At 37.3% G+C, this 25,065-nt stretch overlaps 1 protein-coding gene across 50 annotated transcripts in view; it reads right to left on the bottom strand.

The window, feature by feature from the left end:
• Positions 1 to 25,065, bottom strand: part of DLGAP2 (DLG associated protein 2) — a 447,444-nt gene that overhangs the window by 137,586 nt on the left and 284,793 nt on the right. For 19 of the 50 annotated variants that reach the window (XM_030267281.4, XM_041714762.2, XM_072926394.1 and 16 more), the window contains one exon: positions 15,716 to 15,748. The exons of 19 other annotated variants lie outside the window; for them this stretch is intronic. In XM_030267281.4, the coding sequence (XP_030123141.4) occupies positions 15,716 to 15,748 (33 nt within the window). Of the gene's footprint in view, positions 1 to 12,682; positions 12,803 to 15,715; positions 15,749 to 25,065 lie in introns of all 50 variants that reach the window. 12 more of the 50 variants (XM_072926408.1, XM_072926407.1, XM_041714766.2 and 9 more) reach the window with 1 other exon arrangement.

Raw genomic sequence — 25,065 nt, 5'->3', positions numbered from 1 at the left:
CCCTCTCAGCTGCATTTCCCATGCCTGCTATCAACACCATGTCCAATCCAGCCTCCTTTACTGGCAATGAGTGTCCATAACAACAGTTCAAACACTGGATTCTCGCTTACTAAATCTGGCATTTTTCCACCCAAATATTTGTTATGCTGCACACCGACCCAAGGAAATTCTGTACAGACTGACCCCATGTTTAGTTGCCTACCTATGCACTGTGTTACAAAGACTTACCACAAATAAGTATGAATTTAAAGACTTTCACCTCCATTTTCCAGAGCATCATTAATATTATAGTCTGCAACTCCCATTTCACTACATATTCTTATTTACATATGCCTTATTTGTACTTTTGGCATAGAATTTTAAGAAGACCTGACTTGTGCAATCAGATTGTCTATTGGTTTGGCAGTTTGCAACTAACTCTGAACTCAAGACCCAATTTAAAAGGGAATAAAAATTACTAGCAACAGTTTGTGAAAATCAGAAAATAATAGGAAAATGCACAATAGTGACTCCACTTAGGCAGAATGAGGGCATGACACCAGAGCTGGCAGAAGCTAAGTGCCCAGATGGCACATGGGTATTAGCAGAGCAATGCTCACACAGTTGCAGGATAGCAACAACATTGCCACTATATGGGCTGTTATGTGGGATGAAAAGTCAAACAATGAGCACAATTCATGGGAAATTAGACTTCAGTATTTCCATTTACCTAAACAGGAACTAATTTTGTGCGTGTCATCATGCTTATCAATTATCCTGGTTAATCAAGACTTGCCTGTGTACTTGATACCTTATCAATTCTTATGCAAAGTACCTGATGGAAAAAAAAAACACTTACTTATCATGTAGTAAAACCCCAAAAAGAGATTTATCTTACTCAGCTAGAATTCTACCAAAATAATTCCATGTACTTCAGAAGCCCGAACATATCCTGTGTGTTTATTCAGCTCAAAAAGAGCAAAACTCGGCTGCCAAAATGAATCTTGGAAACACTCTTGAGTCCATATACAGACAATGTGGAGATAAAGTGCTATTGGGTGAATAGGCTGCTATTCATCTAATCTTAAAACAGACATCTTACATAGGTCAGATGTATCTTATCCTGAAAGTACTTGCTTCTCTCCATTTACTGTAGAGTCTGAGGTAACTTGCTTTAACAGAGACACCTAGAGTGTAAATACTTAGAGTTAGGTGGAATTAATGTCACCTCTGAAAATCAAATGTAGAATCACATACTTAATGTACAAATAAATCATGTCAAAGTTTCCAAAGTGAATATCTTTGAAAGGAAAAACAAAATGAACCAGGCAAGTCTTATTAAATCCCAGCTGATTTTTTTTCCTCTTGAGTAAAACACAAAGAATAAATCTTTTTAATTTCAAAAGTTTTTGTTCTGCATCTCCAGTACAGAAAAAACAGTTGACTAATAGTTGACTGAATAGTTAGACTAACATGAGAGACAGATACACTAGTCACTACTTGGAAGCAGAGGTTTTCCCTGCTGTCTCCTCTTCCAAACAAGTCTTTCTGTAAGGCCCAGATTTGGTAGTTGACTGCACAACCTCCCGCACTCGTCTGTGACATACGGCAAAGAAATACCCATAGCCCCTGCCTTCCCCAGTCCCTGGCATTTCCTGCAACCAAACCTTGTCAGTTTTAACTCTGTTCATTTTGCCCCAACTCAAGAAGATGAATAGTTGTCTAGGATTATTTAAAATTATCTTTCAGGAAAAAAAGCAGTGAAACTACAAAGCAAAACAAATAAGACAACCCAATTCTAGAAGGTAGTTACTACCAATATTCTCTACTACCTGGGTAGACTATTTCCAAGTCCCTCCAGGAGATGACTCATACCTGTAGGGACATTAGTACGTGGGGAGCCCTTATACCACAATGCCTAACAAATCTGTAAACCCAGCATTGATTCACCATTGGAAACATGCCACTGCAACCCTCTGAGACCTGGCCCAGAGTTCACCCAGAGCAGAAGGTGCTCAGTGTGAGCAGAGCTGCCCATATTGCTGAGCAATTGAAAGTGTGGAAAGCAGGGCACAAAAGGTGAAGGCCACTGCCCTCCTCTTTCTCACACCCATGTGGGTACAGGTTGTGGAGAGGCTCAAATCCAGATCTACAAACTCAGAACCGAGAATTTTCAGCAGCCATTGTCCTACTGCAGGCTGTACTTCTCTGCTGCCTAATTTATGGAAATCAGCTCCCAGAAGTGCCCTACTTGCTCTAAAGGAGGCCCTGTAAAGTCAGGGCCCCAGCTATGCTTATACTAATTTCCATGCCAAAGTCTGGTAATAAAAACTCAGGCAAATCAGCAGTGCAGTTCCTAGGGATATGGAACTTAATATCAGGGTTTGAGAACAGTATGAGTTTCATAGTCAATCCAGAAGCAAGTCGTACTAAATCTAGTCCAGAATGTCTATAGATTTATAAAATTTGGATTTTGTATACTTTTTAGAAATATTAAGAATATAAAATCTACTATGAAAATGCTTTAATACAGTTATATTTTTTTCTTGTTTTAACATGGCTGAAACTTATATAGCATTCTTCGCATATCTAGCACTGATGGAAAAATAGGTTTGACTTCAGCTAAGTATGGAAAATATCTCAAACACACTAAACACTTATATTTCAAGAAAAAATACTTTGTTGTATTGTGCAAATTGACTAAGATTTTGGTATTCACATGAGAAAGATCTTGTTCACAAAATGTGCTTTTGTCTCAATAAATAAAAAAGATGCCTTCAAAGGCATAAAAAGATTGAAACATTCATATCATCATACCTGTAATTTTTATTGCAGACATGTCTCGTATTGCATAACAAATGTGTTGGAGAGGTTTGCAAAAGGTCATGCAAACTGTAGTCAATATTTTAAAGACTAAGCAGTAAAACAGAGAGAGAGGTCAAGAAAAAAGAAAGCTATGATCTTAAATAGCAAAATAACACATTGCGTAACTTTCTAGCGCATATGAGGAGTGAAAAGTGTAGCATCTATTCAGACCATGAAATTCACTAATATAATTAAAATGCGTAACAATCAACAAACAGCTATAATCCACCTTGACAGAATTCAGTACATCAAGCAAATTCTTACTTGAGAGCCCTGTCACCTTCTTAATTGGAACAGCAACCTCATCTTAAATTATGCCAACAGGTAACAGAAAAATCAGAGCAGAAAGATTACAGAAATGACTGGAAAGTAAATGCAGTAAAAGACAAGTTCCTGGTGACAAAACCTGTTTAATTGAAAGAAATCAGATCATGCAAGGAAAATGGTTTGTGACACCAGGCAGGAAGGGCTGTAAGCTTTTCTTTTAAAAATGAGTCAGAATATTCTGAGCTCAGACTTTAATATCGCTAGAAAGCTCCATAGATATTAGAGGGTGGGTGAATTTGGTCATCCTCATGGTAGAGAGGGGAGGGAAATGGCAGAGAAGTGCACCCTTTTCTTAGTCAATGTGAAGTGTCATGGTTCAATTACCTCCAAAGTCATTACAATAATGCATACCAGGGGAGGAACTGCCCCCCAGTTCTGTGCAGGCCCTAGCAGGGAAAACTTGACTATCTGATGGTTAAAGCAGAAACAAGTGCAATAGTCAGAACGAGATAGTGTCTCTGTACCAGTACAGACTGTTGCTCAGGATTATATCTATATAGGTCCTATTTGCATGTTGTGATGTTTTTGGCAGAGGTAGAGTTAATTTTTTTCACAGCAACTGGTATGGGGCTGTGTTTTGGATTTGTGCTGTAAACAGAACTGATGATCCAGGGGTGTCTTTGTTATTGCTGAGCAGTGCTCAGAGCCAAGGCCTTTTCTGCTGCTTACCTGCCCCCATGCCACCAGTGAGGAAGGTGTGGGTGCACAAGGAGACTGGAGGAGACACAACTAGGACAGGTGATCCCAAATGACCCAAGGGCTATCTCACATCATACAGCGTCATGACATAAGGCTGGAGGAAGAAGAAGGAAGGCAGGGACATTCAGAGTGATGCCTGCTGTCTTCACAAGTCAGTGTTGCACATGCTGTAGACCTGTCCTGGGGACAGCTGAATGAAGTAGTGAATGAATTCTTTGCCTTGCCTGTGTGTGCAGCTTTTACTTTTCCTGTCTTTATCTCCACACATGAGTTTTCTCATTTTTACCCTTTCAATTCTCTCTCCTTGGAGGGGATTGAGTGAGTGGCTGTGCTGGCTGGGGTAAAACCATGAGCTTGTGTAAAGGAAATAGGTCTGGGCTATCACACAGGCTTTGAGGCCAGCTGTCACCACACAGCTCTTGTTTGTACCACTGCAATCCTTCATCCCCTCTTCCAGTTCCACTAATAAGACGCCTGCACCCAAATTGTTTTTTGGGAAAGATGCAATGCCAGCCTGAGTCCTTGAAACACACCCAGGCACACACACACAGGGAGTGCTCCGGCACTTAACTATGTGGATGGCCACAGGCCAGTGGGGGAGCTCAACTCACAGCCCGCATCAGCTTACTGTGGCAGAGGCAGTAACAGGCACTGGGCAATATGGCTCACTGGACTGGTGCAGCTGGGACTCAGACTAGATGTGAAAAAAGAGATGACTCGGTCCTACAAGAGATGAGGCTGGATAATTATAGACATGGAGGAAAGGAAGGTTTGATCAAAATAAAATGAGAGGAAAAAACATTTTTTTATTACTACTTATATTTCCTTCTGTTACTGTGACAAAAATCCCAGCAATGACCCACCAAATGCTTGAAGGCACACTGTGCTAGTCTTGTGTTAGTTGCTGCCTTGTTTGCCCAAGGATGTACTTGCTCTCTGATTTTTTGAGATGAAGACACTACAGCATCTCCATATTCCTAAAGAATTGCTTTCATCTTATACTATTCAATTACCTTACTAGGATCACATGCTTAACATAAATGTAGTGTTCCAGGGACAATTTCTTTTGCTTGGCTTGTTTCTGATCTCTTGCAGATAGATATTTCTCTGTTTATTTAGCAACTACATAATTTGCTAAAATAATGGGGAAAGTATGAGTTTCGAATTCCCATCTATGATTTCAAGACAAATATAACACTTTTCTATGAAGGAAGAAATAAACAGGTACAGTGGGTGCAGCTTACATGATGTGGAAAGTGTTATGAGAATGCAAGTAATTCTCTGCAGGAAGAAAACAAATTTTTGGCTATATTTAGTGGGAATGTTTTATAAGACGTGACAGGAAAGGAAGTTTTGTATACAACTAATGAGGGCTTGGGTTTCATTTCTGAATCCTGTCTTAATAGTGAGGGTTTTTTGCCGCATCTTGACTTAAAACAAGAAATTATATAATGGTGATACTGAAAGAAGACAGGTAGAGTCTAATTGCAACATGCAGAATAAAAAATATTTTCTTAAAATTATTTGCATTTTCCTGTAACTATATGTATTCAAAACATTGGCAATAGCTATATAAATCAGATTCAAAGCTGATAATTTCCTGTTTACATTGCAATTCAAAAATTGCCCAGTTAATTATGATGAACGATATTTCCATGGAATGGGTTGCTATTTCAGCCTTTGCTTTTTGGGATTACTGTCCAGTATTGTCATTAAAGTAAAGCAAAAACCTGATGGTAGATGAAGTATAAACCTTGTTTTTTGATAAGATGTCATAAGTATTGTACCTCAAGCACTTGCATAAAAATTCGTGAGCTACCATTTCCATAGCAACAGGCAACATAATTTAGCTAAGATAGCTGCTTTCTATTCTAGAGACTTCATTGTCACTGCAGTTTATGAAATACACAAGTGTGTCTTCTAAGACTCTAATACAGTAAACAGATAAAATGCTGGAAATGCTGAGGAAGGCATAGATTTTATTACAGATGCAGAACAATGCTTCTTTTTCTTCTCACCTGTATTTTATGGGATTCTCTACCATTTTCAGCTCACCGCATACAAATCTAGTTCTGCTTGCTGTGCAGGAGATCCAGTGAAGGGCATCTGAATCTGGCCTGTCTTTCATGTTAGCCTGGTTCTTTCTGGAATGTGCAGAAGGAGCTGGCCAATTCCTTCTTTCTCTCCTTCCTCCTCTCAGTTACCAAAATAAAATTCACTTCAATGCAGAGAGTCAGCACACCATATCTGGGGCACCTGTTAAATCTCATATTGAGCCTACACACAGTTACTAATTTAACACACCGCTGACACACTCCCATAGTTGTAAGTCTTTTGCTTCCCCAGTGTTTCCATTAATTTTGTTATTAATCTGAATCACCTTAAAGTACTTTTTAAAAACATCTGGCTCCATACTTATAAATTTTTTAAAAGCCTGTGAAAAAATTTTGAAATAAGAACTTAAAAAGACAACAGAACTAATATTTTCACTAAAGCTACACTGAAATTTCACACTTGAGTAGCCTGTGGTCTCAATGGAAAGATCACAGGGAGCACAATCAATTTCTACCTACTGGAAGTATAGGATTGCAGTCTGTTATCCTTGCCTTGCAAAGAGTAATGCCTTATACTATTTTCTCAGTGAGGGTGGAAGAATTCCTTTTGAAAGCAAAATCTGATTGATGTCAGCAAGTGAATCACCACCTGTCCATGGGAAATGGATGTTTTCGAAAGCAAGCTATACTGGACACTGCATTTGATAGACTCTGTAATGAAGTGATGGCTCTGTCTGTGAAGTTCTCCTGAGCTGAGCCCCTGACATGGACCTTAAGGCACTGACCTCCTCACAGATTTTCCTTACTACAAAATTATGCAGGAGGTTAAAAAAAAATGTTTCTTACTTCACCGCTGAGAATTGATGACACATGATATTAGGATGCAGATAATTTATCTGACTCCTAAGTTATTTTCTAATTTTGGCAAGTGCACTAAAGACAGAAACTGGCACAGGTAGCTGGAAAAGAAGCTGTGATGCTGGAGCACAATCACTTGTCCTGTGGGTAGGTTACATGATTATTTGTCAGGAGCAGTTCAGGGATCGAGAGTAAGATGCAATGCATTCTACTTATGAATTTCTTCTAAAGAATATATAAAATGTAAGCATGGCAGTTAGCTTCTTTTTTCCATGTACAATGCAAAGTTTCTTACAGCCAAAGATCCTGGCACAGCAAAACAATCCTCTATTTCTACGTCCATCCAAACAAATATGTACAACCTGACTATCATTTCATTCATACAAATGAATCATGTATGATCTAGCACTTTGATGAAGGCTTAAATGTTCAGCTGATAGAAAAAGAAAAAAGCATTACACCTACCAGAGTAATTATTAAAAGATTATTTTTATCCTGCAGTTGAACATACGCAATAAATGAGCATTAGATTATGCTCTGAAATAGTGCATGAGCCTTTATTACCCTACAGACCAAATTCTGTAATCCCATCTGACAGACTCATAATCACAGCAATAACCAGTTCTTGACCTGTGAGGGAGGTTGAGTATCCCTGCCAAACTAACAAGAATAGTAACTTCTCTTTCTGAAAGGTTGTTAACCACCAGAACTGTAAAACGTCATCTCCATATTAATTAACAGTGCCTAGTCTTGCATTAAAATCAGACACACATACACAAGTCACTGATCTTGATAGATAAGTCTTACACAACCACCTCCAAAATTTATGATAATAGGAAACACAGCCATATTTATTCAGAAGGTAGAGGCAACCAAGGAAAACACCAGCTCCTATTGTCTCTGGTCATTATGATCACTTCCTTGGCTGAAAACTGAGTAAGGGAACAGTTCTAAAACAATGTCAAAAATAAAATCTAAATTCTGTCAACAAGTTTACTTTGAAGTAGTAAAGATTGCTTATGGCATTTTAGCTTTGAGTGTCATTTATTATTTTCATACGAATGTGTTTAATTAGCAGTATGATTTTTTATTGTCAAAATCTTATAACAGCAAAGAAATACCTGACTTATGATCTATGCAATACATAAAACTTCTGGGCATGATCTGTTGGCTTATAGAAAATAATCTGAACATCTACTCTCCTTGGATAGTTTTTGTAATGCACAGCTGCAACTGCTCATTTCAAGAAAAGGAAAAACTTAAAGGTCTGAAATAAAGATATATTTCAAAACTATAAATTTAAAAAGCATTCTGATATGATATTATTTTAGGGAAAATTATATCTAATTAATGAATACCTATAAAAATTAGAACAAAAATAGAAACAATTTAAATTTTTTTTTTTTTTTTGCATACAGCAAACAACTAAAATTCATTAAAAAGTGCTGCTGAACCACTTAATTTGCCTCAAGGATAAAAACAGTCATGATTTATATTGTGTCCTGTAAAATTTATATATTTTTATATATGTATTAGAAGAATATGTACTAATACCCACTACTTATTTTGTAAAATATTCTAAGTACAACCTTCAGCTGCTACAAGTTGGCCTAAAGATGTAGCCAAGGATTAATATTGGACAGTACATAGTAACAGTAAATACAAACCCCATCAATACAGTATATTTAATATTTGTGTACTTAAGGAGCTACTACCTGATGAATTAAAAGCATTTTCTATATCTAGCTGTGAAAACAATGTACATTTAATCCATGCCATCAAAATGAGGAAATTAAAGACAGCAGGTTTTAGATGAGGAGGCAAAGCTTGCAAGAAGAAAAGCTTCTACTACCAACGTGGGTGTCCTCTTTTCAATTTAAAAATTAAATTATCCTCCTTAAGGATTTGCCTTTGGCTCAAATTTGAATTTGATATCTTTCTTCATATGTGTTCTTGTGGACTAATAGTTTAAAATATCTGAATATACTTCTTTTAGGAGACTTTAACCTTTCAGAATCTTCCTTTGACATGTTTCTCTTAACATTATGAAGCCCTGCAACAATCACCTGCAGCATCACAGTCTAAAAGCAGAGTTCAGAATAGCTGAATGACAGCTTGGAAAAATTGCTGCCTTAACTGAACATTGGGATCACTTGACACACCCAATATCATAAACACTGTAGCTCTTGCTGCTTTCAAATAATTACAATTCAGGTATTTCTAAAAAGACATGATTAAGTAAAGAAGATTCAAGACATGATTTCATGCATTTGCAAATCAGAGATACACCATGTAGCTCTGCAGGACCTGGTATAGTCCAAATATTTTTTTAAATTTATTTTAGTTCCTTTAAATTCTGTTTGGTGGTAATGACTGAGGAATATAATTACTGTGATTCATCCTGTACCCTTAACATAAAATACCCCAGAGCACTTAAAACCAATAATTAATAAAATATCAAAAAGGAAATAATTAAAAGCACTTTATTAACTAAATTAACTAAATATTAATTATTAACTTCACATTAAACAAGATCAAGAATTGTGCAGAACTCTTTAAGACTTTGTATAACTTATGTTATATAAATGGCTAAGAAATTACTAGTAGTACCTGCAGTACCTCTATATCAACAGCTCTTTATACAGTTCTTGTTAAACAAGTATGAATCATAGCTGAGAGCCAAAGAAATGAGACCAAGTAATTCTAAAGAGTAAAACAAATTCATGTGACAATGCATCAATACCATATGTCTCTGTGAGACACCTAAGTTCAGGAGTATATAGTTCCTTCACTTCTGAAATTGCCGTATTTTCAAGAAAAGTGTATATCCCTTCCATTTTTGCGTATATTTAGGCAGAACCTAAACAGCTGAAATTGAGGATATAAAAATAAACATTTGAATACAGGAATGAATCACACTGCCAAGTTCCTGCATGATTAGGTACTTTCATTTCTTTTCCCATCTTTGTAACTCCATGACTGCATTGCACTCTGGAGCAAGCACACACCAGCACTCTGTGCATGCCCCAGCCCAGCTTCCCCAGAGCACATCTGTATCCCCACACCAGGAAAGGTGTGCTCAGTGACATGCAATCCTCATTGCTCAATGACCCAGCAGAGGTAGGCTCCAGAGCAACCCAGACTGAAAACATATGAGCTATTTTGGACCAGGAGCCTGAAGGAGCTCAGAAAAAAATTTTTAAAAAAATTTCAATCAATTTGAAATAATTTTTAATATTCTACCCACCCCCACCAAGTACAAATTCCCAGAGCAGAGTTTTCATGTTGGTACACAATTGTAATTTTTTACCTGCAGCTTCATCTGGAAGCCTGATATTTTGAACAGCAGGACTATGCACAGTTACATCCCAACTTAGACTCTGAAGGCAAGATAGGGCAGACACAAACTTTCTCCTCATGGTTTTTATTTGAGACAAAAAAGTCAAAGGGCAAACACAGAACTAGAAGAAATTAACAGAACTACAAAAGTTATGAATTTGGATAAAATCTATTCAAGATGAATACAATGAATGCAAGATAACTTATTTTTAGTTCGTGATTCTGTCCATTCAATTTTACAGAAGCTCAAAAGGAGCTCAGCTGTGAGTGACCTTTTTAGTTTTGTTTTGTTTATCAGTTCATCATACTCCATCCTCTTAACCTCTGATGACTTTAATTTTATATTTTGGTTTGCTTTTTTTTTTTTTTACTCAGGCTTGTCTTCAGCATAAGCTGACAGATGTTACCTTTTTTGTTGCTGAAATTCAGGAGAAAGATTGAAAAAACCCCGCCACACTTAGCAGACTCAATTCACTAGCTAAGCATTTCCCCAGATAAAATCGAGATGGTAATTAGCCAAAGCCAGCTGCAAAATAGTATTTTCTCCAAATTTGTTCTTAAAATCTGTCAGCCCTACTCAAATAACACTGAACTTTGTTGTGAATACTCTTGAACTGAATTCCATTCAGTGTTATTTGTCCTAAGCCATCCAGTCTTCATTTTCTATCCAGCCTTACACATACTTTAGGCAAAGGCAGGGAAAAAGCATAAAGATGAGACTTTCTATGCTTCTGACACAAATGCTACAGTAACTGCAATTAATATAGCTGTGAAGACACTCACAGATAAATTTTTATTTCAACCACAATACCCAGTACTGGTGTACTGAATGAAATGTCCATTTAAATTTTTGACATAGCAGATCTGTGAAAGTGCGTAGTTCAATGGGCCATTAACTAATCATGAAATGATGCTCATTATATGGACAAAATGTTATTTCTTCTGGAAAATAAGCAGGTCACTGAACACTACCTTGATTGGATACACCCAGGAATGAGAAAGGATATTTTGAGTTCATATTTGATTAGCATTTGAGACACTCTTTCTCTAAACACTTCCCACGGGACTGCACATGCCAAGTTCCTATCATTGCTTTAGCTATTATTCAAAGACCTGAGAATGCTCATTCCACTTAGGGCTATCTTAGTTTTACTGACAGTGCTGGAGACAGGAATCTATTCCCTAGACTACTAAGGGACTTTCAGAAATTAAAACCAAATATTGAAGTTGAAATCCAGCATTACATTGCTAACAGTGAAGAAGTCTTTGAAAAAAAAGAAAAAAAAATATTTGTCTCTGGAGTATTTCAGAAAATCTCAAGCCTATTCAGATGAATTCCAACAAAACAGCATTCATCATGAACACAATGCAAAACAAAGTCTGTGGATCTTACTGACCAGTTGGGTATTTTGGGGTGGCAGCAGGGAAAAGAGAAAACTGCATGCTACTACACGCTAAAGCTGAATTAAAAGAAATATCAACAGAGATGCAGAAGGTGCATTTGAAATTACCTTCTGTAGATTCCTAGCTCAGGTGGCACCTAACTAATTTTTATGTGATCCAGAACAGGATTCATAGGCATGCTTTACAGCTGGAAATCAAAGCAGACAACTGCTATTAACTCTCTTCACCATGGAGATCTGCTGTGTTAAAGGTACATTCTTAACCTTCTAAATGAGATAATACAAGATATTGGTTATAGGGATGCAATTTGAAGAATGCATTTAAATGGGGCTTTAAGTCTCTAACCTTTTTTTCATCCCACTCATTAGTGACATCCTGGCTAATTCTTCTTTGGACTAATTATCACCCAAAACTCAGTGTCCCCCCAGATTTTACCAGATTGAAACTGCTAGATTTCATATGCTGCCATGAGAGCATTCCCTTATACCTCAAATCTCATGTTAGCCACATCAAGCTAGGGAAAAAATGCTCATTCCTCAACTCAAATTTCAGTTACTTTTTAGGATTACCACTTGATTTGCTTGACACAGACAATCATTGTAACCTGAACTGTAGCTAAATCCTTAAAAAGGGAGAATTAAGAAGGAAGTGTTATGTACAAAGAAAAAAGGAATTTACTTCTATATACAGCATTTACAAAATTCTACATTAATATATTCTCATAGTTTTTGAAAACCAGGGTTTCCTAGGACAGCTATCAGAAAACCAGTCTTACAGTGTGAGCCTTAAAGAGTACAATGAATCAAATTCACCAGAAGAAAAGTTGAAAGGTGTCTTGACTACTGTATAAAAATTTTTAGTAGTCATAGGGGTGATAAAATTGTCATAGTCTATGAAAGAGGCCAGGTTTGCAAATCAAGGCAATAAGTTCATCAGGCCAGGTAGCACAGCTTCTCTGCGCAGAGACCTTTCAGCAGGTTACTGCAGTTTGTCATAAACACTTGTTCAGAAAACATACCTGAAGAAGGGGCAGTTTCAGTGTTGCTGAAAAAGGCATAGCAAAAGGAAGACTGGCAGCTGAAATTAGACAAATTCAACCTTTCCACAACATTTCAATTTCCTAGCACTAAGGGTAATTAAATATTGGAATGGCTTACCAGGGGAGCTGGTGGACTCGCCATTGCTTGGAGCTTTAGGACGAGATTAGATATCATTGTAAAAGAGATGCTTTAATCCAGCTTCTGGAAGTTCTCAACATGCCCATAACACTTGCAGCTCTGCATTAAGACAATGACTATAATCAAATCTTGTACTTTAGGGTTTCAGCTGATCAACTGCAAGGGTTGTTAAGAGTTTTTTTCCCTTCACATAAAAACCAGACAGATACTTTGGTGTGGTTTTTATTCTGATCTGTCTCTGAAGTAGCAGAGATTGCAGAAATCTACAGAAAACATGATGGGGCCAGTGGTGATAGGGAAAGTACTTCCTCTTAGCCTGAAATTCACAAAGCAGTCGTATCCAAATGGGAACTCACATGAATTTAAAGGCATCTAGATGAAAACCCTTCCTGCCCTAGAACCTGTGTTATTACATCAGTGCAGAGGCAGGTATGGTCTGTCTTCCCTGCCAAGGGTCTGGCAGTAGCACCCAGTCAGCATTTCACTGATGCTGCTACGTGACTTAAGAAAAGGAGTCATTTCATACTCTGCTCCTGCAAAGACCCCCACTGGCCAGGGGGTCAAGTGTAAAACTATTGGATCACCATACCCTTAGAAGTCTTGTTAATGAATCCTACTGGATAGGCTCAAAGGTTGTGCTTTTTTCCAAGGTGAGATAAATAGAAATCTCAAATGGGTTTGTTTCATGTTTGCTCAGTGTGAGATACAAATCACCTGGTAACATACTTATCACAGCTAATTAACTAATTGCTATTAAAGATGCTTAAGTAATACCTTGATCTCTTCTATCTGCTGAAAGTTAACGTACTTCAGCCTAACTAGAATAATCATGTTGACACACAGGTCAACATTTACTGTTCTGTGTTTTCCAGCATATATACATAAGCATCCCTTTTGGTTTTTAATTTAGCTATGCCTGTAACTATACATTCTGTGCTATTTTAGCAGAATACTATAATGACTTGATTACTAAATGTAAGTAAAGCTGAAGGCAAGAAAGAACATTCTGCTACTTTTATCCTTCTATTTGAAAAGAGTGTCTTAACTCTGTCAAATAAAGCATAAAATGAGATGGGTTTTCTAGTGATTTCTGTGAGATGCACAGTAGCATGTCCATATTGTGAGTCTCCAAATAAGTATCTATTTATGTGAAGTCCACACCAGGCTTTTATGCTTATTGCCTGACTATACTATTCTACATCCCTTTGACAGTTTGTCAGATTCCAAGATATTCATATCTGTGCCAAATAAAGGGCCATTTCATTTGTGCACAGCTACATCTGGAATGTAATACCGGCATGTAAATCACCTGTGCAATTCAGGACATTTTCCATGCAGAATAAGGATGATTTATCTTTGCCATAATTCTGAAACATATGTGTCAATATAAGACTGTTGTCAGTATTGCCCATTATGATTATGTTGTCATATTACAAAGTAAGAATGGGACATACCATGACAGCACCATCTAGTAACATAAAATATTCATGCAAAAACAAAAGCAGACTCAACCTTTAAAAAGCAGAGAAAAAAAAAAAAAAAAAAAAAGATACACTGATCCTGCTCGTCTCAAAGTCTATTTTTGTGACACATGGATATATTTGACAGCACTTATAAGGATCAAATTTACAAGATGGCCCTAATTAAGTAGTATATTATTCCATGGGCATCCTTACTCAAACCAAACCAAAATACTCAGAATAAGAGTTTTCTCATCTGGGATGAAAATACCAAAATCTGCATTTACAGTCTTCTGACTTCTCAAACAGACCTCCCTTGTTGTGTTGCTGTATTTAACTACAAATAACTCTGACAGAATCTGTGCTCAGATCTTCTCCACACTGCACAAAAATTTAATTGTAATGAACCTCTAAACTTTTTTGTTATGTTGGTCTTTTTTGATCTGTACCTTATAGCATACCTAAAGCCTACATTGCAGGAATGCTTGGAAACCCTCAAATGAATCTACTGTCCCATATTTTTTCAAGAATTATCTTTAAGGAAAAACTGAAGGAAGACTATCATACTATGCATTAGACCCTTTAGAAGCAAATGACATAATAAATAGTAATATCATTCTAATGATAAGTATCATCCAAAATTTTGACTAAATTGCTTTGTCATACAAATATTATGCCTTAGTCTTCACAGCCTGTTCAACTGAAGGATTATCAAGAGAATTCTGAGTACAGAAAGAGTCCACATATTTGCAGCAGAGATTCACTTTATTTCAGTAAGTGCTCATTTATATTCCTTCTGTGCCAAAATCTCTGCACAAGTAACGAAGAAGTTCACACGATTACTTAGCATCAAATTCTCTGCTTTTGTGTTTCTGCTAAAAAATTCACAACTCAAAATGTTTGAATTGCCTAGTTGTAAAGTTCTAAAATTTTTAATTGAATGTACTATTTTAATATTTAAGTGTCACAGAGCACAAAAAAATGTGCATGTACAGTAGAATCCAGAGGATTAATGTAATTTGTTATCATTCTTTTTTGATTCTCTACTGAAAATGTTCTTACTATGCATAACCTCTTTCCTACACACTTCTAGTAATAAAAGTGGAAACTGAGTCTTGTATTTCTTGAATCTTTGCTTTCCTTAAATACTGACTAGTGGTTTGGTTTTTGTTTTTTGTGGGGTTTTTTTTTTTTTTTTGCCTGCCTTACAGAATCACATGCAACTTTGAGTAACTTAAAATTTTTTCATTAGGACTTGTTTTGGAATAATTCTTCTCTCCCCATGGATTGTTTACGTTAATAATATGATAGTTAACATTTAATGCAAATTTTCAATTCTATTCTTTACGCTAGTGCATGTAATAGTTATCTTTTCTTCATTTATCTGAAATCTACAAAAACCCCAATTAATATTACAACTTTGACACGTAACAAAATGCTGTCAGATGCACACCAAATAAATTTTACAACACCCCTTTCCCCCCACCCTCCAAGAAAACTGAATAAACTGAATATAAAACAAACAACAATCTAATCTAACTGTCCACTTTACCTGGAAATGCATGCCCTGTTAGAGAATCCAAATCTGAAATTAAAACAGTGAAAAAAATAATCTTTAACACTAATTAAATATTAAAAAGCACAAAAATTCAAAAGCAAACCTGGCACCAAATAACATATTATCATTAATATAAAATTTTAATCATATATATATAGAAAAGAAAAAACAGAAAACTTAACATTGCATTACAATGGTTTACTTCTCCATAGTTTTGTAAAGATATAAAATACTATCTAAAGATGAAAGCTTTGAACACTATGAGAAGTTAATTTATATTACTGTTTAATACAGACATACCACAATAATATAGGAATTTTACAATGCTTTGTAAATGAAGCTCTGATTTCAAAAACATATATTGTGTATAAACTTTTGTTCTACCTTTGTGCATAAGAATAAAGGAAAGCGCAGAATGCTTTTTAGATTGTACACTTTTTAAAATATTTTCTTTCTTGATCACAACAAATAAGAGACCTAACTTTTTTCTATTCTACTGTCCACACTATTTTTTTCCTTTTTTTTTTTTTTTTCCAATCTATCTGTTTTTAAAAAGAGAAGATAGATGGAATTATTCCTGCTGACACTATAAAGCAAAATGGTGACTCCCATCTGAAAAGAAAGCAGAAAGGCACATCGGTGATGCTGGAGGCATCAAAATGGGCCCTTCTAAATGTGCGCTGAGACCAGAACTCAGAATTCCATCTTTGAAGTGCTTTGCACCTTTGGAAATTCCAATTTCTTAAGAAAGATTTATTTGGTAACTTTGAGGAGTTACACTATAGCCAGAAGAGTAGCGGAAGCTGACAAAGTCCAGTCCACACCAACTGGGATTGCTATTCCACTGCCAAAGTGAAAGGCTGGTTCTCAGACACACATGGCCAAAGGAACCCTTTTAGACAGTGCTCTGTCACATCATGTCAGTGGTGGGAACCCACTTGGAGAACAAGTCCTGTTGCTGGGAGCAGTCCCCCAGGTCCCACTTAGCTCACCAAGGAAGTGTGAGAGCTTCAGACTCTCCCTCCCTTCGTACAAGTGGGATCACAGAGGGGTGCAGCAGCTACACTCTCTTGGAAAAGCACAACACACAGATTGTGGCTGACCAATCTACCCTATCCACCTATATGTTTATAAATGAGCTTTCTTGTCATTTTTAGGAATTTATTGCACTTACTAGCAGTGCCTGAAAAAAAAATCTTTTAGTACTGTTTATAAACTACTTCATCTTAAAAAAAAAAAAGTGGTTTTCTCATTGCAACAGTCAACAGATACAAGATTCTAACTTAATGGTTTAGGCTAAAGAAATTATGAACTTTTTGTAATGCAGTAACTAATTCTAAAAGTAATTGGGAAAATATTTACCAATTAACTCCTGGAACTGCTGAAGGAACTCTTTAGACAGGATGAAAATTGTTCTTGGCTCTAATAACTTTTAACAGTTTAACTGAGACATTTGGACTGTGTTCATGCTTAGTTTTGTAAGTGAACACAGGAGAAAACCAACCAAAAGTGTGATAAATGCACTAGAGAGAATTGCTTTCTGAAATCCAAATTGCTGAACATAGTGAATTAACTAACAATTCCAGTATGTGGTGTCTCGAGCTTTATCATAAACTACAGAGAAAAAAAAATGCATCCTTAGGATTTTTTCTTTCAGAGTCTGAGAGACAGACGAATGTTGTTGCCCCCTGGGAGTCCATAAAAACCACACTAAAACCAGATTATGCATAGGTGGAGCACCTAGCTAGGCAGTGACTTCTTCCTGAGAGCACAGAGACAGCATGCAGCTACCTTGCAAATCAGAATCACCCCAAAAATATCTAATACTTGAATTGTCCAAAATGCACATCATGTGGCACATCCTGGAACAGCAATAAAGTGTTTGAAAACATCTGTTCCCTGATGATCCAAGAAAAAAAAAAAAAAGCAGAAGAGGAAAAAATTATCTTCTAATAGCAGCGAAAAAATATCTACTCAGATACTGGGATTTTAAAAAATAAAAACAAACAAAAAAACCAACCAACCAACAAACCCTTAAAACTAAAACAAAAAACTCAAAACAAAAAAACTGCAACTAATTTCTATCTGAAAAGTTCATGCACATATTGTAACTTACAGCAGAAATCACTATTAAAAATGCTATAGCTGAAAGAAATGCAGATACGGTAATGAAAATTAATTAGGTTCTTGTCTCAGCATAAAACAACACTACTGTGTAATACTTTGTGTTAAGCTGATGATATAAATTGTGGATGTGTTTATTTTCTTACAAGTCAGCCTACACCTACTGAAAACAAGGTAGTTTTTCACCCAAGCATGTGTCCTGTGTGAACTGTTAAAGAAAATCAGACCTACTTTGCTAGGTGAAACCAGAAGATTTTATGGTATATTGAACCTACAAATCATGATCCACATGCCCCAATTCCATGATTACATTTCACAAAAAATTATATCAGGTGACACTGCATAGGCAGGCAAGGTAAAGTTTCCCCAATAAAGATAAATACCATGTGCAACATTTCCCTGCTAGAGTTCAATACATGAAATTACTGCAGTTATAATGGAATGAAACCTTTGCTGAAACAACTGGAATATTTAATCGCTGCCATAAGATTTCTTCTACTTTTCCATGGACTTCAAGGACGGCAGAAAAATCATCATTTCCTCTTATCGTTAAGAGCATTTTTCAGTTTCCTTGACTGATTTTCAATTAAGTAAGCCTGAACAGGTGGAATCCAATTTTCCTCCATTCCATTTATTTAGTGAATTGACCAGATTTTTTGCTATTTACTTTTATTTTCATACACAAGGCTTCCTAAGCAGCAGGAATCTGAGATGAAAGTGGAATACACAAAAGTAACACACACTTTCATCCCCTTTTTAAGGCAACATAGCTAACATGCTAACATTAGCAGAGAATTATCAAGGAATTACACTCTGAATTCCAGACCTAATTACTACTAAATGTCATTCATTTAGGTGATAAAACTGGTAATTTGACAATAAAGGTGACTTTGAGTTATAATGCAAACCATGATTTTTTAAAAGGGGAATGAGTGTGCACTTTTTAGCAAGCAGTATCTCTAGTACACCACATCTTATTAACTCAGTGTAAACCAGATGTTGGAGATGGTACAAGATTTTCATGCCAATAAACCAATTATTTCTTCCTAGAGTTGATTAGCAAAGACGTAGTCCTCTCTGTATCTTGCCTCCAAGGCCCATTCTTCCTATTGTACAACCACTGTTCAGTGCACAATGCAGTGCTCAGCTTTTACTTCCCCTCTCATGGTACTCCTCGTGCTGTGCTTACAGTAAAATATCAAAGCACTGACATGCACTGGCAGAATGCCAACACACAATGAGTGGAAGGAATGATTTTTACAGTGCACAGGAAAGCACATTTAAGGCGCAGAGCACATTTAAGTAATTTAAAGGTTCTCCATGGCATTGGCAGCAAGATGATGTAATACTAAACTATCTCTGGGGAGCTGGTACCTGCTTAGAAAGATTAGAAGAAGCTAATGAATGCGAAATTGTGCTCTCTTGAAAATTCAAGATTTTGCCATGCTTCCAAGTGTTTTAACAGTGATTGTCAGCAAGAAATAAGTGTCTCTGCTTTGCTAAATCTCCAGTTGGACTCTATCTTATTTTATTACAAGCTAATTCCCTAACTGGGAAGAAGAACTCAGGAACCCTTGCATATGTGCACAACACCTGTACCATGAATTCTACAAAGCTCAAGTCTTCTTTAAACAAGATGAGTTGAATGAAGTCCAGCTGCTCATAGTATTTGGAATACAAAGGGCTGGTTGCAAAGAAGAACATGAGGAGTGACATAGAGCTACAGTGGCTGAAGATGAAAGATGATTTGCATTAACTAGAAGTTACAGCTGTAGTTTTGACAATCAGGTCAGTGACAACTATTGGCATGAAACTCAGGATTGGATTGGAATTGTGAGTTTGGCTGCACCAAGATTTGAGGGTTAATTTGGTAGTAAACGAACCTAAAGCCAAAGGCTAAAGTAGGTGAACAATTATTTGCCTTAGCCTCTAGAGGGGGAAAGTTTCCTTCAGTTCCAGAAATAATGTAAATTAGTCACTGAAGAAAAGCTTTTTCAGTGGAAGCAACTCTTCTACAGTTCTGTTGCTTCAACTTGGGTCTCTTCTATTTGTCATCTGTCACTATGATCTTAACCTACTGCAATAAATGTTTTCAGAGTCTCTCTATATACATTAATAGGTTATTTGCATTCATTGGACACCAATCTTTTAAACAGCACAATTTTAATTTTAATGGAAATGTAAACCTTTTTTGTGAGAATTCCCACAAGAAGAAAAAAAGAAGAAAAAAAAAGAGCATAAATGTTGCACTCAAGAATTCATAACAATGCAGTCATCAGTCACCATCTTACAAACCCATTGCTCACTTGTGCTGGCGTTTGAAATTAATTTTTATTTTTGGAGATAATTTAAAAAAATCCAGCCAAACAGTTAGTTATGAAGAATTATTAATATGACATTCAAAAACCTATTTATTGCTCTGATTCCATTTGATAGTATTAATTTTTTGATAAAAAATTATGTCATATCGAGACAGGTAGATTACATTTATGCTGCTAACCAGGGTATCATTTAACTGCATTCCATTCTGTGATATCATTAAGAGTAAGATCCAAACTTACTTTTCTTCAGTAGAAGTGTTTTGTTGTGAGATATGTGTCTGAGCTTCCATTAGCTCCAATGAAGAAGTAGTTGAAATTGAGTCAATTAATTGCATTGAAAAGTAGAAATTAACCTTGTACAGAGGAATATCTAGAACAGCTCTTTCCATTGACAAGATCTCTAATGATCACGATCACAGTTTGAGCTTAGACAGCTACATATCTACACAACTGTAGTGTAGGCAATTGGAGATGAATCTCACCACCAGAATCTTTCAGGAAAATAATCTACATATATGGGTGTAGATCTGAGAATAAAATGGGAATGATTTTGATATGGAAAAATTGCTGGCTTACAACTGGAAAATTTGGTGGTCTTAGATGTCTAAAATGGCTTATTAAAATCAGTTCTGGACAAAAATAGACTTATTTAGTCCTGTCAGCCTCTAGTGCAAAAATTCACTGATCTTTTTTCCCCCTCTCTTAAAATCATATGATAATTATACAGGTTGATACTTGTCACTTTATATTTTGCTTTCTGATTTATGTTATTCCAGGAAGAACTTGATCAATGGCTACAAACTGAAACACAAAAGGATCCACCTGAACACCAGGAAGCATCTTTTTTTTTTCAGCCATGAGAGTGACCAAGCACTGGCACAGATTGCCCAGGGACATTATGGGCCACATATGACTATAGTGTTGACAGAGTAGAAAAAATAAGTTAATTATTCCTGATGAAACAACTTAATTGAGGGAGGCAGATCACAAAAAAATATTGCTTAGGGAAGCTTTATTAATAAAAGTCTGGTTTCTGTAAAGAAAACTTCTGTTATTATTAACTGGAATCATTCACACTGGCCATTGAAATCTTTGCACACACAGCTCACCTTGTACTTGCACAGTCACAGTTTTCCACAGCTCATGACTGGCAGGCCAACACCAGCTGCATGCACAGGGGCACAGGATCACAGCAGCACATGGGGGCTCCCAGGTGGTTGCCCACGAAGTCCCTCAAAGGGTCCTTCACTTCAGCACAGGTACCCTGCAGCCTGGCCATGTGTAGCACAGCACCTACCCTGGCCAACTAAACTGGATCCTGATTTGCTTCTCTTCTTTCAAAAATGTTTTCCTCATTTCTTTACTCTGTCTAACTTTAAAAAACTGAAGAAAAACAACCACTAACAAAAAATAAAAACTCTAGAAACAGTTTCTACACATTTTGAAAGCCATCATTAATCCATTTTCTTCTGCTGCTGATCTCAAGCAATTGGTCTGCTTCATGCTTCATAGTATAATCATGGCCTCAGGACTGGTTTATCCAAATTCAATGCAGGATTTTAAGAAGCATCTTAAAATATGTTGTAGAACCTACAGCTACATACAGACATCTCATGATCAGAACATTAATGCTTTCCAAAGTAACTCTCCTCAGGAAACTAAAAGTACACTATGGATGAAATCCCAGCCCTGGTTTCCTGCAGTGATGGATGCTGTACTGACAGCAGCAGCAGCACCCACCCTGCTTGAGTACAGAGATTTTATTGAGGCAGCATTCCCCAGCTCTTTGAGAGCAGTCATGGAAGACACCTATCATCTGAGGTAGTTACACTGTAATTTGGACCCTGTGGAGCTCATCACAACTTTATTGCCTCATATTGAGCCAGGATTTCCCAGTGGACTACCACAGGCATGCCACCCTCACCACATGTAATAATCTAAATACTTTCAGGAAGGCACACAGTATCACTGTTATGTACATATGTGCATTTATGTAAAACAAGCATATAATGAAAAAGTTTTTCAGAAAGGTCAATACAAACATTATTCATGCTTTCCAAGTGACTTCAACTTGTGTAGCTGTCTTAGCCATGGAAGAGGTGAGAGCACTTCTTTTACCTCATGCACTTTAGTGTCTTAGCACATACACAAACCTTTTTAGGATCTAAAGCACTTTTAAAATTGGGTATGCCTGATCACTTAATAACCAATACCTTAAAAACATAGGATCATTTAGCTTGAAAAAGAGCCTGAATACCATCAAATTCAACCATTAATTCAGCACTGCTAAGTACATCACTAGAGCATGTCCCTCAATGCCACACATCTAAGATCTACACATCTATTACCAGGGATGCTGATTCCACCACTTTCCTGGGCAGCATCTCCAAATGCTTGAGATCTCTTCAGGTGAAGTTTTCCTAATGTCCAATATAAACCTGTTTGCTTATGCCCTATCACTGTTCCTTGGGAGGTGAGACCAGCGTCCCCTAACTACCAGCTCCTTTCAGGCCATAACAGAGAATAACAGGGTTCTGTCAGAACCTCTGTTTCCCCAGGCTAAAAATCTCCAGCTACCTCAGCTGCTCCTCATCAGACTTCTGCTCCAGCACCTTCACCAGCTCCATTGCCCTTCTCTGGACATTCTATAGGCCCTCAATGTCTTTCTTCTAGTGGTGAGCGCAGAACTGGATGCAGGACTCAAGGTGTGGCCCCACCAGTGCTGAGTACAGTGACTTGGTCCTGCTGGCCACACTATCGCTGATACAGGCCAGGATGCCATGGCTGCCTTGGCCAGCTGATCTCACTGCTGGCTCATATTTAGCTGTTATCAACCAGCACCCCCAGCTCCTTTTCCTCTGGGCATCTTTCCAGCCATTCTGCCCCTAGCCTGTAGCACTGCAGGGGGTTGTTGTGACCCAAAGGCAGGACCTGAAAGTTGCTGTTGCTGAATTTCACACAATGGGCCTCAGACTATGCATCCAGCCTGTGCACATCCCTCTGCAAAGCCTTCCTACACTCCAGCAGATTAACACTCCTACCCAGCTTGGTGTGGTCTGTAAACTTTGTGAGGGTGTACTCAATCTCCTCTCACAAGTCACTGATAAAGATACTAAACAGGACTGGTCCCAGTACTGAACCCCGGGGAACACCACTCAGGACCAGCTGCCAGTTGGATGCAATTGCATTCACCACAACTCTCTAGGATGGCTATTCAGAGAGCTTTTTACCCAGTGATCAGTGCACCATCCAAGTCATAGGCTTCATTTTCTCCAAGAGAATGTTGTGGGAATGGTGTCAATGGCTTTTTATTTGTCCAGGTAGACAGTATCTATGAAGGAGATCAAGATGGTCAAGCATGACCTCCGTTTCATAAACTTATGCTGGCGGGGGCCTGGTTTTCCCAGCCTTACATTTGCTTCCAGTCACCTGAGACCTCTCTGCTTAGCCAGGGCTGCTGATAATTTTTGGAGTGGCTTGGTGAGCACTTCCAACAGCTCCTTCACTACCCTTAGGTGAATCCCATGCAGTCCCATAGACTTGAGAGTGTGTAAGTTATGTAGCAGGTCACCAACCATTTCCCCTTGGATCACAGGGATTTCATTCCATTCTCTGTAGGTCCAGTTCCAGAGCCCGGAACCTGGAGAGCAGCTGATCTTACTGTTAAAGACTGAAGTAAAGAAGGCATTAAGTAGCTCAACCTTTTCCTCATCCTTTGCCACAGCAATCCATAAGGGATGGAGATTCTCCTTAACCCCCTTTTTGTTGCTGATGTATTTATAGAAACGTTTTTATTGTCTTTTACATCAGTAGTCAGAGTAACTTCCAGTTGGGCTTTGGCCTTCTAATTTCCTCCCTTCTTAACCTCATGACATCATTATAGTATTCCTGAGTTTTCTGCCCCTTCTTCCAAAGATCATACATTTTCCAGTTTTTCCTTAGTTCCAGGAAAGGTTCTCTGTTCGTCCAGGCTGGTCTTCTTCCCCATCAGCCCATCTTTCAACACATGGGGACAGCCTTACACCTAAAACTTTCTAGGTAGTTTTATTTCTAACTCATTTTTTTAAAGTTTGTTTGTAAATTTATTCCAGTCCAGCCAGAACTGTAGGCTGGACATACCTAGGAGCTGTGTTTAGTGCAGTACTGTTCTTGAACTAATAAACCTCTAACTTTGGGCCAGAGCTGATTTCTGTTCTCAAACAGCAAGTGTAACTCTTTCCAATTTTTCTGAATAATACCACAGAGAAAAAACACAGTTCACAAATTCAGGAGATGGCTAGCACAGGCAGCCATAAGATTTTTACTTACTCAAAATCTAAAAATAATTATTGTACATAGAATTTCCATATTCCATCCAACAAATAGATGGTAGAAATTTGAGAGTCTACTTGTATCTGACCTATACATTCAATCACATTATCTTTCCATATGAAATGTTAAAACTTCAATTTATCAGACATTGTCAAGGAGCATTTGCATTCCATGACTCAAGAAGTAAAGACATAATACATGTCATGATATGGTGATATCATGACTCTCAGAAAATGATAAAAATCAAAATTATGCTAAATAAAATTCAAACTGTATATGTTATGCTAAGATATTTGTGAAACAGTCTGACAAAACTCTGAATGTAGGCTCTGGGCAAATGAGGTGTCTCAAACTGAGGTTCCATAACACAAAAAAAGAAAGAAGAGAAAAAAAATCCCTGTTTCCTGAAAAGCAAACTTCAAGATAATATATCTGCTCAGTTTTACTGCCATTCCTTCCTAAATCTGCTTACTTCATGAGAAAGGCAAGAAATTCTGTGAAATTCAACTGGTTCACTCTTTGCCACTAATCATGTCAAACACTATGACACGTCTCTCAGAAGCTGCTTCTTCATGTCAAATTCCTTCA

The sequence above is a fragment of the Taeniopygia guttata genome, chromosome 3 (genome assembly GCF_048771995.1).
Source record: "Taeniopygia guttata chromosome 3, bTaeGut7.mat, whole genome shotgun sequence".
In the NCBI taxonomy this organism is placed as follows: Eukaryota; Metazoa; Chordata; class Aves; order Passeriformes; family Estrildidae; genus Taeniopygia; species Taeniopygia guttata.
The sequence above is the reverse complement of the archived record's forward strand: the minus strand, read 5'-3'. Positions and strand labels throughout refer to the sequence as shown.